The sequence below is a fragment of the Enoplosus armatus genome, chromosome 14 (genome assembly GCF_043641665.1).
Source record: "Enoplosus armatus isolate fEnoArm2 chromosome 14, fEnoArm2.hap1, whole genome shotgun sequence".
Classification (NCBI taxonomy): Eukaryota; Metazoa; Chordata; class Actinopteri; order Centrarchiformes; family Enoplosidae; genus Enoplosus; species Enoplosus armatus.
Window position 1 is genome coordinate 9,950,729 of NC_092193.1, and position 17,912 is coordinate 9,968,640.

The 17,912-nt window shown below is 40.2% G+C and overlaps 2 protein-coding genes across 2 annotated transcripts; one reads left to right on the forward strand and one right to left on the reverse strand.

Annotated features, from left to right (window-relative positions):
* Positions 1-2,541: 2,541 nt before the first annotated feature.
* Positions 2,542-10,576, reverse strand: atg9b (autophagy related 9B). The gene is given in 14 exon segments (XM_070918480.1): positions 2,542-2,808; positions 2,862-2,890; positions 3,424-3,518; positions 3,821-3,914; positions 4,043-4,281; positions 4,519-4,764; positions 4,918-5,097; positions 5,305-5,458; positions 5,891-6,639; positions 6,842-6,983; positions 8,817-8,987; positions 9,803-9,867; positions 10,211-10,254; positions 10,398-10,576. Coding segments are annotated over 14 exon segments (2,424 nt in total). The 5' UTR covers positions 10,507-10,576; the 3' UTR covers positions 2,542-2,701.
* Positions 10,577-11,434: 858 nt separating this feature from the next.
* abcb8 (ATP-binding cassette, sub-family B (MDR/TAP), member 8) lies at positions 11,435-16,946 on the forward strand. Its single transcript, XM_070918911.1, has 16 exons — positions 11,435-11,538; positions 12,153-12,483; positions 12,599-12,754; positions 13,371-13,465; positions 13,621-13,726; positions 13,832-13,993; positions 14,522-14,607; positions 14,703-14,800; positions 14,911-15,016; positions 15,119-15,152; positions 15,273-15,409; positions 15,520-15,614; positions 15,708-15,841; positions 15,923-16,070; positions 16,152-16,402; positions 16,589-16,946. The coding sequence occupies exons 1-16, from the start codon at positions 11,435-11,437 to the stop codon at positions 16,670-16,672; spliced, it is 2,127 nt and encodes a 708-aa protein (XP_070775012.1). The 3' UTR covers positions 16,673-16,946.
* The last annotated feature ends 966 nt before the right edge of the window (positions 16,947-17,912 follow it).

Below are 17,912 nucleotides of genomic sequence, written 5' to 3' on the forward strand. Positions count from 1 at the left end.
CTTGCCAAAAGAAATACTGTACATAGTATGTGCTGCTAAATCTGTGAAAGTAAATCCAATGTTTTACATGAAATGGGTTCTATAAAGAGCAAATACTAATCCTTAATACTAAGGCACTGCTTAAAATAAAAGGACAAACATAACAGTGAGGTGTAAATGTGGAGACTGTAGAAAGAAATCAACTCCATGCACAGAGCTGAGCTCCAGTGTCTCTACAATAATAAACTCACTGCACAGACAGTGACCCAAAATACCCATGTAAGCATATTTAACAGTGTGACAGAAGCACACATCATCCCCTACAGGGCGAACCTTTACTGACCAGAGGTAAGTACGACCCTATGTGATTGGCCACAGTGTTTCTGGGTGGTCTGCTGTGGACAATGACAATACAATACTCGCTCGTGCTTTGCTTATATACAAACAATGAAAGAGGTCATTCAAGATGGAGACTGACTCAGTGTCCCTTTTGAGACCTACCCTTTCTAAAATGTAAGTGTTGCAAGTATTGTATATATATATATATGCACACGTTAAAAAAAGGTGTATTTTCTTTCAGTGCAAAATATTAGCATAATGACGCAAGTGTCAAAACGCATTCCTTCCACAGATGCGCTCACAGAGAAAATGTAATAGTTTTGAAACACACACAAGAGGGCAAAGACATATTTGTACCCTCTGAAGTCTTGCAGTCGAGGAGGATAAGATCTATATTACTGTGATCTGTGCAGAATGCAATAAAAAAAAATGGGTAGAAAGATATTTGCGCACCGCATCAACGAGCAGATTTAGTCCCAGTTTATTTTAAGTGTAAATCACATTCAACATCATGCAGCTGGCCATGTTATCTTTGCATTAATAAAACCTTTTTTTATCAGAATCAAAAACATGTTTTTTAACTTTCAGTGGGAGGGGAGGGGGCACATGCCATTTCTTTCATTAACAAGATTACACGTTTTTGTGAAAGCAAATTATTTGACAGAAACAAACGAAGTCACACATTTTTTCAAATAAATAATACATATATATCTATTAAATATCTGGGGGGAAACAGGTAATAAATAAACCTAAAGCTTACAAATGATGCTGACTGTAGAAAGGCTTTTTAAAGCCAACACTGAGAGGAACTGCTGTCCTAAAATCTTCAAACCTAAAGCTGCAGAAGCTACAGCACACACTCTGAAATCAGCCCTTATGATGACGTTCCATTCTGGAAAAAGGACACAAACAAAATGTACAACAAAGATTTGTAAAAGCAATACACCCTGTTTTGTTCTAAAAAGTAATGATTAATCCCCACCATTTCTGGGACATCGATGCTTGACTCAAAACATCTGCTGAGCAAGAAGTAAGAACAGAAAATGAACACACATTTACATCTGCCATTAAAATCAAAATGCAGTTAAAAGATGCACCTGTACACTGCAAATAAACCTTTACATACTGTATATATTTTTACAAGAGTAAATACACTGCAGAGGTATTGATTGGAGTATTAGTTAATCTTCACCACCACTGAGGTAATACGGAAAACTAGGATTTAAATATGTGTTTTTATATGGGTGTTAAGGCATAAAGCTGACTTTGTGTCCAGCCTAAATATACTAAAAAGACATCTTATATCTGCATCAGATTTTGACGCCAAGTGTATTTGGGGCCCATGATTTCAGCTCTGTTTTTGAGGAATAGTAATGTCTTGATACATATTAATACTGAATAAAATTTGTATTTAGGACCACTAAACACAGACAGCAGCATCAAAGCATGTGTATGTCTGGTTTAAAGTTTTGTCAAACCCAATCGGGCTTTGCCAGGTACACATGGTACATGGTTTTAGTGGTACAGCTACTGTACAGTCAGCTCTTTATCATATCAATACTTGGTATCTTTTTCAAGGATTAGATCTGGTAGTAAAAATGTGGACTTTAAAAGGATAAGTAAGACGCAAATGTGTATTTACAAATCACCAGGGTCAAACAGCACAACTTGAAACATTGAATTCATTTTTTTTCTCCAGGTGATCAAAATTGTTCAGGCAGCTACGATACAGTTTGCAGTCTTTATAGCACAGATCAAGACACCACTCTTGTGAGAAACCTCAATTAGACTCATGCTGTAAAACTTTGTGATGCACAAATACATGAATTGTGCACACACAGGCTCAGCAGGAGCCGCGGTGAGCCTTTTTGCATTCCACACTATAAACTTGGCCACACCCACCATCACACAGTGATCCTATGAATACATTACATTGTCCCTCTGTCACTTTACACTCAGTCTATCTGTACACGTTTATGACAAAATCAGGTTGGAAACGGACGGAAGACATATGGTTTCCCTGATGCCATAGTCTGCCTGATGTGACAGGATGAGGCGTGGAGGTGCGGAGACAGTGGTTATTCAATGAGCCCCTCCTACAACAAACGCTGAATGGTGTTTTAAAGGTCCATGCTAAATTCTCCATGAAGATCATCTAAGGCCACAATGTTCATAGAAGAAAGTAAAATGTAAACACTATAAAAAAAAAAACACAAGACAGGAGAAATTATCATGGCGATGTATCCCTTGTAGGATAAAAGGCCATCTGTTGTTAGGTTCAACAAAGTATGTCACAGGATACAGAACCACAAAGCATAGATCGTAGACAAGTGTCGTATTACAGAGTTTAAAAGAGAGCATATACCTTATGACATAAGGCACTTCAACAATTACTCCCAGTGCCCTGTTTTGAAGTAGATCCACTGTTAATCTCCTGATCATCTTCGTCCTCCTCTTCCTCCTCCTCTTGCCAGCCACCAAGATGGACAGGGGTGGGCATGGAAATACTGGTACCAAGGCCACTATGTGCCTGGAAACCTGATAAGAATGTGGATACAAGGTCACAGTCTTTCTTAGGCATAGTCTCGTCTATTTCAAGCTTATCCCACCTCTGATTTTAAACACTGCAGATTTAATGATCAGTGTTTTACACTTTCACATACTGCTCCATGCCTTGTGTACAGTATAAACCCTTAACATATCGTGTTATGCATCATTTTGTGACCAAAAAGGAATATACTTGAAGGATCATACCAGTGTTCTGTCATGTTTCAGCCCATTTACTACAAATCATATACATATAGTAGATATAGATTTTTCAAAGCATGCTGCAATGTTTTACATTTTTATATTGCGTTTATCACCTTTTTGGCAGCCATTGGTCAGAGCAGGTTTGGTTTCTCTACTGCATTACCATGTAGTATAAGGTAAGTTGGACAAATATTAAAGCACAATTTCTTCTAAAATATATTCTATTTAAAGGCTCTGCTCAATATGTAGTCTAAAATCGTCACTCAAACTTAACGAACAGAACTGCACACTGAGAGTAATTTGGCATTTGTTTTTCAGCTATTCTGAGGCTGCAAGGTTCTTCAAAATCAATACTTTCATTTACCAGCGTTTGTGTGCAGATCTCTCATTGGCACTGGGTTCTGCCACTGGCCTGAAGTTCTCTGTGGGTGGGAGCTCTGCTGGTGGAGCTGGAGAGACAGGCAGTTGTCAGTGTACAGAAGAACAGAGCACTAGACTAGTGGTCTACAAGAGATACTAAAAATTGTTACTCCGCCCGAAATCTATCTTTTGAGTATCAAATATCTATCACATGTAGACTTGAAAAAGGATGTTTTGATGTGTTTCAATGTTTTGCTCCATGAGGGACAAAACTGAAAACTTTTTAAGCACTTTTAAGATGTTTAAATTGCTTTAAATTCCAGGCAGAACAGAGAAATGCTTGATGTCAACTGTAGCGCCTGGAGGCTACAGTTCATGGTCAGGAAATTACCTCATGCAGGTAGATGGCATGGAGACTCATCTCAGCTGAGGCAAACTCTGAGTGCAGTGCATTGCTCCGAATGCGAGAGTCACTGTTAGACATACTGAAAAAAAAATACACGTTAGCCGAAGCTGATGAGAAGCCTTTGCATTTATTTTTCAATTTCACCACGCACTATTCTAGCTACAGTATGTAAATAATGCAGTACAAAATGTAATGTGTGATAAGTACCTGTCAATGACAGTGCGATCGCTGCGGTACATGGTGCTCTCGGGGTGGACGGATGAGGGCAGGAGGCCATGTGAGCGGCCGCGGGTGGGATGTGCGAGCTGGGAGGTGGACAAAGAGGCCAAAACACTGGCAGCAGCAGAAGCAGCGGTGCTCGGTGGAATGAAGCGATGGTCTCGCCCTTGTAGTCCAGACGCAGTTAGAATGGGGTGGGCCAGGACACTGGCCAACAGATTATCAGGCTGGAAACAACGACATACATCAATACAGAGCCACTAAGTTAATAAGATTACACTGGAATAGAAAAAAAAATGACACAAATAAAATACCTGGTAGTTTATGGATTAAAAGCTTAAGCAGAAAAATGTAATTCTTCCAATATTTACAGACAATGCAATTTGGTTATCATGACTAATATTTTTAGTTCATCTGTGGTACATGTTAATTGCGGGATCAACATGGTCCTCAGGGTTTCTTACCCCAGTGCCAGACTCGTTGGACTGCAGTGAGGTGCAGAGAGGAGCCTCAGAGAGCAGCAGCTGGGTGGAGGGGCCGCCCTGTGCATCGTGCTGCACCTTTTCCTTTAGATGGCTGATAAACACTGAGCTCTCCTGAGGCGGCTGCCAGCGTGGGTTCTTAATGGTGAAATGCATAAGAGACAACTCCGTCTTGCCATTTTCAGCCTGTTGGTATATGGAGGCCTCCGTCTGGCCCTCTGACATCCACTGCAAAAACATTTAAAGATACATATCAAGCAACAACATCAAATTATATATTCACTAAGACCTTTGCTCGTTGAGTCATGCTCTCTCCAGTTTGATAAAAAGCTAATAAACTGACTGGCTTGAATCCTATGTAACAGAAGGAACAAATCTTACTGTTGGGTTTCCATGACGTCTGATGTCCATCTGAGCAAAGGAACAGATGTCTCCGACTCCAACCACCTCCACAGTGAAGTTCCTGAAGAAGTCAATGATCTCTAAAGACTTATTCCTCAGGAGGAAGATGAGAATGAAGGGTGTGACAATAGGACTGAGCAACTCCTCCAAGATGAACACCTGATTAGGATAAAGACAAAACTGATTATATGTTCTCAAATATATTCTACACAAAGTCAAATGTATATCAGCGTTCCCAAAAATGCCTCAATAAATCCACTGCTGCATTAAAAACTTCCATCAATCACAACAAAAACTAACTCATCCATCACTTAAGTTTGACTGTGACAAATGTGTTCCTATCCGCTGAGTTAATCCATTCCTCACCGCTTTGTACTGGAACAGCTGCGCCACCTCGTCACGGGTCTCGCTCTTGTTAGCATTGCCCCTCCAGTGGTCTGGCATGTAGTGAATGTGTGCCAGCATGCACTGCAGCAGCTGTTCTGGACACCACACCATATGTTCATCTGGGATGAAGGACCTGGTGTAGGACAGGTACAAAATGTGTAAATGTTTCGACAAAACTATTCTTCCTGTTCAAAAGCAGCATAGTTTTGTACAGCATCGTTTTTTTGACTGAAAATCTGTGACTGATTAGGGGACAAGGATGCCTCATATTCAAAAGTAAGAGATATGCAGGATGTCGACAATTTCCTTTACAATTAACTTTCCACCACAGCTTGAAAAAAGCTTCTGTTCACCAATAAAATATAACTAAAATGAATTCATTACTCAAATGAAATAAACAAAATAAAAGCTATTGCAAATCATAATCTACAGTATACAGCTGTCTGTATGACATGGTATAAACAGCAAGAGTAACAATTCAAAAGTAAACACAATTTCTTGTTTTACATCTACTGACAGTGATCCTGGAGTGGCCTCAGGACAAAGCCTGAATCTGAAAACTCACCTGGTGATAGTAATAACCAGCCCCAGCACAGTGATAGCAGTCAGAATGTGCTGCACCGTCAGAACGTCCTCATCATAGACTGTCAGTGCAATGAGCACAGCCAACACTGAGCCTGAGAAGAAGGCAATGTTCTTAGCCAGCACAGTCAGCAGTGGCGATGTAAAGGAGTTCATGTATTTGGAAGTGGGTTTGTAGCCACGGCCTAAACGTCCGTGCAGCTCGTGGTCCAGCTCATTGAAGTGTCGCAGGTATAAACGACCGTACAGGGACCAACGTCGTGCACCCAGGCTGCCAGGTTCTCTGCGGATGACTTCGGTGTAGCTGAAGAAAGCGTAGAGCACCTGCCACACCAGGATGAAGGGACACAGCAGCAAGTTGGCCAAACCCATCAGCAGGATGATTCTACTGAGCTGCTGTGCGAGCTCGAGGCGGTTTCCACTCCGCTTGTACTTGGGGTGCAGGTTCCACTTATTCTGAAACAGAGAGCCAGGACCCCAGAAGAGGATGAGCTCAAAGTTATACTTGAGGCCCTGTGTGAGGAACACAACATTGCCCAGCAGGGGGAGCTGCAGCTGCACTGGCAGCAGTGATTTGTTTATCATGGCCACCATGTAGTTCTTGAATCGCAGGATGCGGTGATAGATGTCAAGTTCTGTCAGCTCTTTCTTGTGTATGCACATTTGCTGCTCTCGTTGAAGGCTGATGAGCCGGTCCTGGACTTCCTGCCATGTGAAGTTGCATAGTTCATCCTGGGACAAGGAGGCAAGGAGCGCAAAGTAAACTGACTAATACTACAAAGCCAATGCATGACAACTCGACTAATCATTTTGAGTATGGCTATCTGCATGGTACCGTTTTATAATCATAAGCACAAGACATTTATCACAAGATTTATTTGAATTACCTTTTGCTGAAGCATGTAATGATAAGGTCTCCGGGCATAGCACTTACCATTCTGATCTTCAGTGCTTTGATGTAGAACTGCCTGATCTCCCAGTAGCTAAGAACATTGCAAAAGACTTTAACAAGTCGATAGATCCAGAAGATGGCTGCCATGATGAGAAGGAATATAATCCAGCTGTTCTCTTGAATCCTGAATAGAAACAGAAGTCCTTTTCAGACATTTTGGCTTTATGTATCTGTTAATGTAATGGCTTTTTGTCAGTCAGACATGGGAGACTACGTAAATGTTAGTTACAACTGTATTCAGACAACGTAAGGACATTTACAGAAAGAGCCACAACGCTGACGTGACATTTGGAACCTGACAAAGTGGTTAAGCGGGAGGTTAATTTTATATCTTCGATTCAGAATTTCTGTAACATCTAGAGGGTATTCAGAGGCACACGTACGACACCCCCTCTCCTCTTATGACATTGTAAACTGACTCTCTCAGTGTATGTTGTAAGCTATTAAACTGACACTGAACTCCTGTTTACAGGTTGTGGTTGAGGCAGGCAGCCTGCTTACTTCATTCTAAACTTAAGGAATCTTCCGGGTACAACATGTCAAAACACAGAACACACTGGGCATTAGTTATAAACATACTTATAAACATACATTAGCTAATATTAGTGCAATCGTTGATGCTGCTTTATATCATTTCTATATCATTTTATATTACATCACTTTCAGATATAATAAACAAAATATTAGAATGTTTTCAGGACAAGCATCTGGCTTCAAAAGTGAAATTAGAGAGGGACTATGAGGAGGACAGAGAGGTTCAAACTGCAGGACAAGCTGTTCCCAAATTAGAATTCCAAGCGGTTGTACGTCACTGACTTTGATATAAATGACTATTGAGCCACAGTCAGAATCAGGAACAAATTGATGACAGGCCTATTAGACTAGCTGGAGAAAACACGCAGAGGCTAGGCTACAATTTGGGGGAAGAAATATGACAACATGGAGGGAAGCATCTGTCCCTTGCAGCCTGCTAGTGAGGTGTCATGTGGGTGTCAGCCTGCTGGCCCAGCCGAGTTGTCAGTATTTCGGCTGGCCAGTTTCACCTCGCCGAAGATATCAATTACAATGCCCTGTTCCCTAAAGTCAGTCTGAACACAGCGCACAAATACCTTCCTCCAAGTAACCATCAGTTGGAGGAATGTTGCAACTCGAAGCTACCAATCTCATGTTGAAATAAACAACGAAACTGAGAAAGAAAGACATTTCATAGAACAAGACTTCCCTTGTATTTCCTATAAAACATAAATAACATATCAATCCTTGACCTTTGGCTTGACATTGAATGCTAGCTAATCATTTTTTTCCAACACAAATAACTTAATTTGGCAGATGTCTTCAAAGGGCTAAAGCACAATAAAAAATATAACATTTGGGTCACATTGTCATATTTTGGATGTGTGTTAAAGTTGTTTAAGAATAAAAACAAGCAACAGATACTCAGGTCAGCTAATAACTAAGTGTTCCTGGTCTCATATGATATGGACTACACATAAAAAGGCTGTTTCTGCTAAAATCACTGCTTAAAGTGTTACAGTTAACAAAAGAGCTTGAAGAGGCATTGCCTACCATTACAAAATACAAGAGCGTTCTCATGATTTTCTGGGGAAAATAAAGAAACCTACAGAGTACAGCTAAATATGCTACTGTTCCATATTCCTTCCCTGTGAATGGGACTGTATCTTGTAGTCTAAAGCCACATCCAATAAGAAATTAAGTCTGAAAGTCTGATTACAACTGTATTAAGCCAGACAAATTAAATCCCTCTAAAGGCCTGTGTCTAAAAGCACTCTAATAATATCCAAGACCATGTCTGCTTGAGAACAAAGTATCTAATCCAACTGGCTGGGATCTCATCCCAGGTCAGGCACATCACTTTATGCGACTTTTCCCACTTATTTTGCCCCCATAGGAAAAACACACTAAAGCTCTCCATAATAAGTGTTTTGAACATGATTACCTCTGAGTACACTGCTGGCTAGGTAGAATGGCATCTGGAAGAGTGACCTTGTTCCTGTCCAAGGGGTTCTGGCCCGGTCCAGTGTGGTTAACCGCTCGATTGGCAAACAGGACATCATATTCCACACAGTTGACAAGGAACGTCGTGAACGTGACAACAAACAATAACTGACTGTTGTGACAGGATGAGACGAAAAATAAGATTAGGCATCATACTTAATGACAGTAAAGACACAAGCAATAACAACAATGACAAAGAGAGATTAATATTGGTATATATTATTGAGATAAGTGACTATATTTAATTTCTAGCCATCAAGCCACAGACAGTGCACTCTGCATATACTGAGGAGTGATTACTGTGGAATAGCGTGGTTAAGACAGATCAATTGCAGTTCCCTTATCAAATATGTTGACAGGTTTGTTTTGGGCTATCGTTATGTGGACTGATTCCAGCTAATGGTTTAAGGGGCCCCATATGAATAAGCCAACTGTGGCCAGATTCAGACAAACATCAGACCAGGGCCAAATAACAGAGATGGCCTGCTGGCACAGTAGCAGCAGGACCGGAAAATAAACAATATGTTGCACTCACACACTGGCCTGGTGATGTGATTGAGGCTAACAGAATAAGTTATACTAGACACTAAACACTAAATAACTAATAATAATAGTAATAAAGTAAATAGTAAATAAAGCAATAAACAAAGTTTCAGTGTTTAGTGAGGGGAAATTGTTTCACATGAGTTTCAAGTACAGCTGCTGTTGAAATCATCTGGCTGAACTTGTTCATGCTGAAGCCTGAGGCACACTTAGCTGCCATAACAACATGACAAATTACTAGTGACATAAATGAGGCCCAAGTCTTACTGAAAACAAGCATCCTATTGGAAACTCAACCTAATGCTTTTAATTACAAACACATTACTATGCTTCATGATGTATTCTAGGCATCTGAAATCAGTATTTTGTACATGTAATACTTACACAAGTTCAAAGAACTCTGACAACATCATACAAGCAAAGCCATTCTTTTGGTGGAAATGATAGATGTGGACAGGCTGGTTAAGGAAAATCTGAAATATTATTAAACTTTATACTTGAACAGTCACTGAAAGTACCCTGATTAAGCAAGACAAGATATCACACATATATATATATCATAAAACTCAAGTCTCACTTGACAATTCATTTTCCCATTGATCCCTGTAGTAACACTGTAAAAGTAAGTGGCAGTCAAGAAGTAAACATCGTGAAATTCAACAGATTCTAAATATGACCACTGAAAAACATCTTGATGAGTCTGTGTCAACATGGCATGATGCCACTGGTATACGCAATGACAGTACGCTTTGGGAGACCTGCTATTAACTGCACTGTTATTTAAAAGGATATTCTTGTGAAGAAGTTATCCAGGTTCTTGATATGGTGCCATGAGTCTGTAAGATAAATGAAAGCATTATAGTGACCTAGATGTATCATTTTTTTTCAGCCTATTTAGTATTAGGTACAAGACTTTCAATGTGCAGTTAGTCACTTATATTAAAGACTATTTATATTTTTGTCGTAATAACATGTTTACCTTTCAGGCCTTCGGGCACGTGCACCAGTAAATCCTCCTCCCCTGGTGGTGAGTCCTCCTCAAAGTCCTCAATTCTCTGATACTCCTGGTAAGCTTCAAAGTTGGCCATTGTGCTTCACATTCTTAAGGTCACTCCCAACTGACGAGCTACTTGTAGTAAACACTGAAGAAAACGAATGCAGTCTCGCAGACCTCAGTACATTCTGCAGCTAGTTAGCTTCTCAGCAGCTCAGGCAGTTCAAACAAGGGTAACGTTAGCTACAGCTAACATTAGCTTGCTAACTTGCTAGTCTGACGGGCAACGCTTATGTGACCCTACACTACCATAGTAAGGTGTAATATACTGGGTAGCAGTTACGTAAAGTACACGACTCTTCGGTAGATTAACTGAGAGTGTTAGCTACCTTTGTATGAGATTACAACCTAACTCAGCCGCCTGGTGGCTGGTTAGCCTGTGAATGATTCAGCCTCTCCTGTAGTCCGGGTGACACGGTTTGTTTTGTTCCCGACTTGGTCCGTCCATCTGCTAATCTAGATCTTCTTTCGTCTTTGCTGAGAGTCCAATCGTGACCAGAGCTCGTTTAATACACACAGCTATGTACTAATCACGATGCGGTGGTCTTCAGTCTGTCCCGACGTCCCTTAGTTTGGTTTCCAAAAATACACCATACTGGCTGTGTCCACTGTTTTTGTCTTTCACAAACAAATGTCAACAAAACGTCATTGGCGTCACTTCTGGTTTAAACCGCCGTCATTTCCGGGTACCAACTGTAGTTTTCTCAAAGAAAGTCCGATTTTTATCGCGTTTTTGTTTAAAAATGTTGCGCAAGTCGCTTCAAATTCGTCAGTCTGTCGTGTGTTGTGAAATAAAACAGCACCCTGTTGTGACAAACTAATATTCACAGGAAAGATGTTGTTCCGTATACCCACGGAAATGCACTCTGGGTCAGAGTCAACATGGCAGCCTGCAGGTTGCTTGTGGATTACTGTAGAGCTTAACGATTACATTGCTGTTAGCATTGAAATAAGCATAAATCATGTTTCAGTTATTCTGCTGTAGAGCAAGCATCACTGCTCCAGTGCGGTCATTGCCGTTATACCGGCGATGCAATAAAACAGCAGACATATGGAGACTTTCACGGTAATGTAATGTGACCGGTGGCTAGTTTAGCTAATGACAGCTGACCTGTAAATAAACCTGAGTTACTAAACACTGACAAGCATGTCCTACTTTTATTTTCTAAATAGTAGTTTACACCTGATTTAGCTAGTTTCCTCTTGTGTTCAGATATAGATGGATAGATGCAGTGGGATGTACTTGTGTATATGTGTTTGTAATCAGAAACACACGATTAATCGATTAGTAGATTGACAGGAAATTAATCAACAAGTGTCATGCTAAAATTTATTTGTCTTTTCAACTATAACCCAAAAACATTTAAAATGAAATAATGTTTCTTTAGGTCCAGTAAAACTGACGAAACATCAGACATTTAGTGAATTTTAATCAATCGTTTAAGTCGTTTCTGAGATTTGCTTGGTTTTATGTCATTGAAAATTTAAGAACTTTGGGGTTTTGGACAAAACAAGCAATTTGAGGATTATACTCACATGCCCATGTGTAGTGAAAGACTTGTTGGTCACTGTTCATGCTGCCAGTGACGCCATCCCTTCATAGTGCGATTCCAATGTAAGACGGAAAAAAGATTGATTGCTGATGTTTAATTGAGAAAATAACCATCTTTTCACATCTAGGTGGTATACTTCTCCAGGATCTAAAGCATACAGCTCCTCGCAGCAGCCCGGAAATGCTGTCAGTCGTATTTGGAGCCTCACTCAGAGAGCTGTCCGCCAGTCCACCACCCGGACATCCAAACCTCAGGGAGTGCCCCTGAAGTTCATCCTGGGACCAGCAGCACTCACTGTCTCTGCTCGACTGTTTTGCCATATAGCTCACTGCGAGGCAGAAGAGAATAACAACACCCCAGTGGAAATTGTGGCCAAAACCCCTGTGCCTGAGTTCAAATGGCATATCCTGTGGGAATTTGTCAAACCTCAACTGTTTGCTCTCATCGGTGCTGTTGTGGTAAGCTTAAATCAGTAATGTCAGTGTTTCTAAAATGAAATATGATGTGACATATGTGTAAGAAAGCAACATGTCACTTATGCTGATGAACTAAATTGCATATTTTTCTTTTCAGCTTGCTTTTGGTGCAGCCATCTTGAATATTCAAATTCCCTTATTGCTTGGGGATCTGGTGAATGTTGTGGCACGTTATCTGAGAGAACATACTAGGAATTATGTCCAAGAGATAAGAGGTCCTGCACTCAAATTACTCGGACTGTATGGTATCCAAGTAAGTACACAAGAAATGAAAATGTGGTGAACATTAGCAGTATTACTGCATTGTTTTTCTGCTGTCAAAAGGAGATATACCTCTGATATAACTAGGATTGCCCAGTCAGGTGTTTTATTTCCACAAGGAATCTTGGGCTATCATTTAAAATATATAATTGTAACACAGGGGATTATACCTGGACATTTATTTCTCGGTTAATTAACTGAGAAGAAATGCAGGGGGTGGACGCAATAAAAACAACACCAGAACAATACAATGCATTCCGATTTAACAGCTCTGAAATAACTACCACCTTTATGAAGCTTCTTATACTATAATTTTATTGAAACTCTGCCAGAGAAGTGTTATTCAACTCTACGATACCATCACTTTTGAGGCTGTAGTTAGTGTGTTGTTGTCTTGGATTACATTATAAAGAGTAACTGTGGTTAACACATTTTCTTTCAGTAATTCTTCCCATTCAGTTGTGGTTTGCAGATGTCATTGTTTGAGAAAGTTTATAGTGGTATGATAAATGTGCCATGTTAAAATGTGCATAAAAACTTGTAAATGTCACAGCTGTTTTCTGGAAAATGGTCTGTTGCACTGGTCAATAATCACCTCCTTTGTGCAGGGCCTGCTGACGAGTGGCTACATCATCCTGCTTTCAAGGGTGGGGGAGAGAGTGGCAGCAGACATGAGGAAGACCCTTTTCGCGTCCTTACTGAGGTACATATTCCCCAATGTTAGAGCACAATGATGCATGGATACAGTAAAAGCAATGGTCAATAGACAGGATGCTATCATCTTTATGCTAATGGGTGGACTACATCTGCAGCCCAACAAGCATTGTTAACATTGTCAGTGTTATTTTTTTGTCTCAGGCAAGATGTGGCTTTCTTTGATGCCAATAAAACTGGGCAGCTGGTGAATCGTTTGACTGCTGACATTCAGGAGTTCAAGTCATCCTTTAAATTGGTCATCTCGCAGGTATAAAGTGCTATATTTGTGTTAATAATAAAATAATAAGTAATATGCTAACTAATATGTTATATAGTTTTAACATTCTAACTCCTATTCTTTGCATATTTGCAGGGTCTACGGAGTATTACACAGACCGTTGGATGTTTCGTCTCTCTCTATATCATCTCCCCCAAACTCACAGGTTTGACGGTAGTTGTCCTCCCCTGTCTAGTGGGAGCAGGGGCTCTCCTTGGCTCTGTCCTCCGCAAACTATCCCGTTTGGCTCAAGAACAGGTGATACCAAATGAAGCATTATCATTTTGCTCATCTTTGTTAGGACTGCACAATGTCTTGTATACAGTTTGAGTTTCATTGCCGTGTCACAAGAGGCTGCAATATCAGAACAGCCAAAATTCAAAAACCAGTAGATAGGAGCAACATGCTCCTCCTCTCTTAACACAATAAAGATCTGTTTTCACTTCTGACCACACTTCCACCACTCATAATTTTATGGGCTGACATACAAACAGAAAGATATGTCTATGTCTGCGCTTGTATTGTGAGGTATGTCATTGACACTCCAAATAAGCAATAGTCAGAAGTGACAGAAAGTAGTTTTCTTCAGATTGCTGGCGGATTTTAGAACCAATCTTGTGCCATCATGAGTCTTAAGTATGTTAATACACAGCAAACTTGACCTATTCAGTGTCAGTGTCTGTACTCACAGCATGTACAATTAAATTGATATTATTTTGCAATTTACAAAAGAAGTTTAATCTGCTGTCTGACTCTGTTGTGACTTAACTTTGTGTTTAATTTAAGGTGGCAAAGGCAACAGGCGTGGCAGATGAGGCACTCGGCAATGTGCGGACAGTGAAAGCTTTTGCGATGGAGGAGCGGGAGCTTCAGTAAGTGAGAGTATATTTTGATATACTCATAGCCTTAGTGCTTGTAGAGACGCAGTATACTGTATGTTAGAGATAATTTGTTTTAATTTCTTCAGGTTGTATGCATATGAAGTTGACAAATCATGTGAAATGAATGAAAATCTTGGTGCTGGAATAGCAGTTTTCCAAGGACTGTCAAACATCGCCCTGAACTGTGAGTGTATTTTACTATGTTAACTGATAGACACAATATTGAGCAGGTTGGTTCTGTGTCTCACGATGTCCAGTATAGTAATGTTTTTGTGTTGTGTGCTGTTAATGCAGGCATTGTCCTAGGAACTATTTTTGCTGGAGGGACTTTAATTTCTAGCAATGAAATGTCCCCTGGAGACCTCATGTCTTTCCTGGTTGCTTCCCAGACTGTTCAGAGGTAAAAGACACAATTTGCTCCACTATGACTGTTCTGTATTACCATTTACAAGTAAATGTAGCTGAGGTTAGGGTATGACTCCTGTATTCTCTTTGTGCTCAGGTCATTGGCCAGTATCTCTATCCTTTTTGGACAGGTGAGTAAAAATGAAATACATGTCTAGAGCATGCAATTTAAATGCAGCATTATATCATGTGTGCATTGGTATAAATATTATTTAGGGAGAAATCAAGCCAATCTCTAACATTTGCTACAGATGGTGAGAGGAATAAGCTCTGGGGCGCGGGTTTTTGAATACCTATCTTTGAAGCCGACCATCCCGATGTCTGGAGGAGGACGCATCCCGTACCATTCTCTGACTGGAAGAGTGGATTTTATGGACATTTCATTCAGGTCTTAATTAAAAACAAATGTAGATGTCAAAACAATTCTAGACATTAACTGAAAATAAATATCAGAGGATACTATCTATCGATTTCTTTTTTTTTGTTGTATATTTATAGCTATCCAACAAGACCCGGCCATCAGATCTTGAAGAAGTTCAACTTAACGCTGCCACCTTGTAAAACTGTTGCCATCGTTGGAGAATCTGGAGGAGGTAATTTCTTTGTTAATGATTCTGATTGTAAATATTTGACGTGTACACAATGTCAGGGGCGAGCCTATAAATGATTTATTCAATACATTTTAGGAAAGTCCACTGTGGCGTCCTTGATGGAGCGTTTCTATGACCCGACCAGCGGTTTAATCATGCTGGACGGAGTCGACATTCGAACACTTGACCTGTCCTGGCTCAGGGGACAAGTCATTGGATTTATCAATCAGGTAAAGATATTTATATTTATTCATTCCAAACATTCATAGCTGTGCAGTTCTCACTGTATCTTCCACCCTGTATCTTCGCAGGAGCCAGTTTTGTTCGGATCATCTATCATGGAGAACATCCGCTTTGGGATGCCTGAGGCCACAGATGCTGAGGTCATTAATGCAGCCAAGCAAGCCAATGCTCACCGCTTCATTACAGGTTTCCCAGACGGCTACAACACTGTGGTTGGTATGTGATCTCGTTTAGGTATTTACAAACATTAAAATGTGTGTGCCATTTTAATACTAAGCTCTTAATTTCTGAACCCAGGTGAGCGAGGTGTGACGCTATCAGGTGGCCAAAAGCAGCGCATTGCCATCGCCCGCGCCTTGATCAAGAACCCCAGCATCCTGGTGCTGGATGAAGCCACCAGCGCCCTGGATGCAGAATCCGAGCGAGTGGTGCAGGAGGCTCTGGACAGGGCCACAAGGGGTCGCACTGTGCTTATCATCGCGCACCGGCTGAGCACCATTCAAGGGGCTGACTTCATCTGTGTCATGAGCAATGGCCGCATTGTGGAGGTGAGGCAGCAGAGTATTCAGAGAAATGGAGGTGCTCTTATCTTCTGAAAGTCTCGGCTAATTTATTAGACTACCTTGTAAGTTCAAAGAAGCACTGAAAAGACTTCATACAGGTATATTGGTTGAAGTACTGACTGTGTGATTTAAGTTTTAATTATATCTAACAGCTTCCTCTTTTCTTTTAAGGCTGGGACTCACTTGGAACTGCTGGGCAAAGGAGGACTTTACTCTGATCTGATCCGCAGGCAAAGAGCTGAGGGGCAGAAATGAACACACCACAACTTATTTAGTGTAGATCTACAATGAGACTACAATGATTAGTGGAATTTCTTTTGAATGAAATTCATGGAAAAAGCTTGCCTGAACAGATAAGTTATGTAAAACAGGTTTTGTAAATCTACCAGCTCTCTGTCTAGTTTCATGACAAACTCTCAAATGTATGTATGTAAATGTAAAAGCGGACCAACTGGATCACCCTGTGATGAATAAACTACACTACTGTACAGTATCTAACTACATGGGAATTTCATAACACTGGTTTCTCTTATCCTGTATAGAATGATACATTTTAATGTTGTAGAAAAAAAGAAATAAACTTTACTTTAATGAGCAACTGTATTTTTCTCCTTTTTTATGGAACATAACACTGGATTTCCGTATTTTGTCACAAATACAGGGTTTAAGAAATTAACACCAAATAATAAGCAGTGTATGTTTTGTGGATAAATTAATTTCGTGTAGTGATCCTACAGTTAAATTCTTCTAGCTCACTGGAGGATAAAGAAAGCAGAAATGTGATTTCCATACTGTGCTTTAGTCGATTGTTCCTTACAATCATCCCTTCTGTTCAGATGTGGTACCTGGGGAGGAACTGCTGTTTTGGCACCAATATTACCTCCCTCATGCAGTTAATAAAAGTTAACCATATTTTAAAGCTGGTGTCTACCTCTGTATATATGATTTTACTAAGTATAAGTTAAATCTTTTAAGTAACCACTGAAATCTGTTGTGACACAGCTGCTGGAAACTACAAACTTTTTGTTTGAGCGTTTGATGCCTGGAAGATTTTGGGTGGAGTAAGTAGTAATGTCCCTTTTTGATGTGGCATTATTTTGTCCATCCCTTTGTGTATCTGTACAGTCTGACCACTGACACAATCTTGCACAGGTGAATATTAGTCATTATTATTCATTAGTTGTATTATGGGCTCATTTGCCAAATGTAAAAAGCTAAGATCTGTATCCCTTTAAAATTGTGTTTACATAATTAAACAGGCAAATTAGGCTGTCTGTCCTTAATAGATACACACAACATATAGCCTGGCAGCTTCCCAGCAGAATACATTTGCAGTTTGAAATTAGATTACAAACAATCAATTTAAGAAACAGAAACATTTAAGATATTTAAGATATCGCATAGCCTACAGTAAGTATACACATCCTGCACAGCTGTTATCTTTGACTGCAGTATGTGGGTCAAGTTTCAGAGTCTGAAAATCTGGTACTTGGAA

Coding starts and splice junctions, on each gene's coding strand:
- abcb8 (XM_070918911.1), top strand. CDS start 11,435: ATGTTTCAGTTATTCTGCTGTAGAGCAAGCATCACTGCTCCAGTGCGG. Junction 13,727..13,831: donor TTAAATTGGTCATCTCGCAG/GTATAAAGTGCT, acceptor GCATATTTGCAG/GGTCTACGGAGTATTACACA. Junction 14,608..14,702: donor ATGGAGGAGCGGGAGCTTCA/GTAAGTGAGAGT, acceptor TAATTTCTTCAG/GTTGTATGCATATGAAGTTG.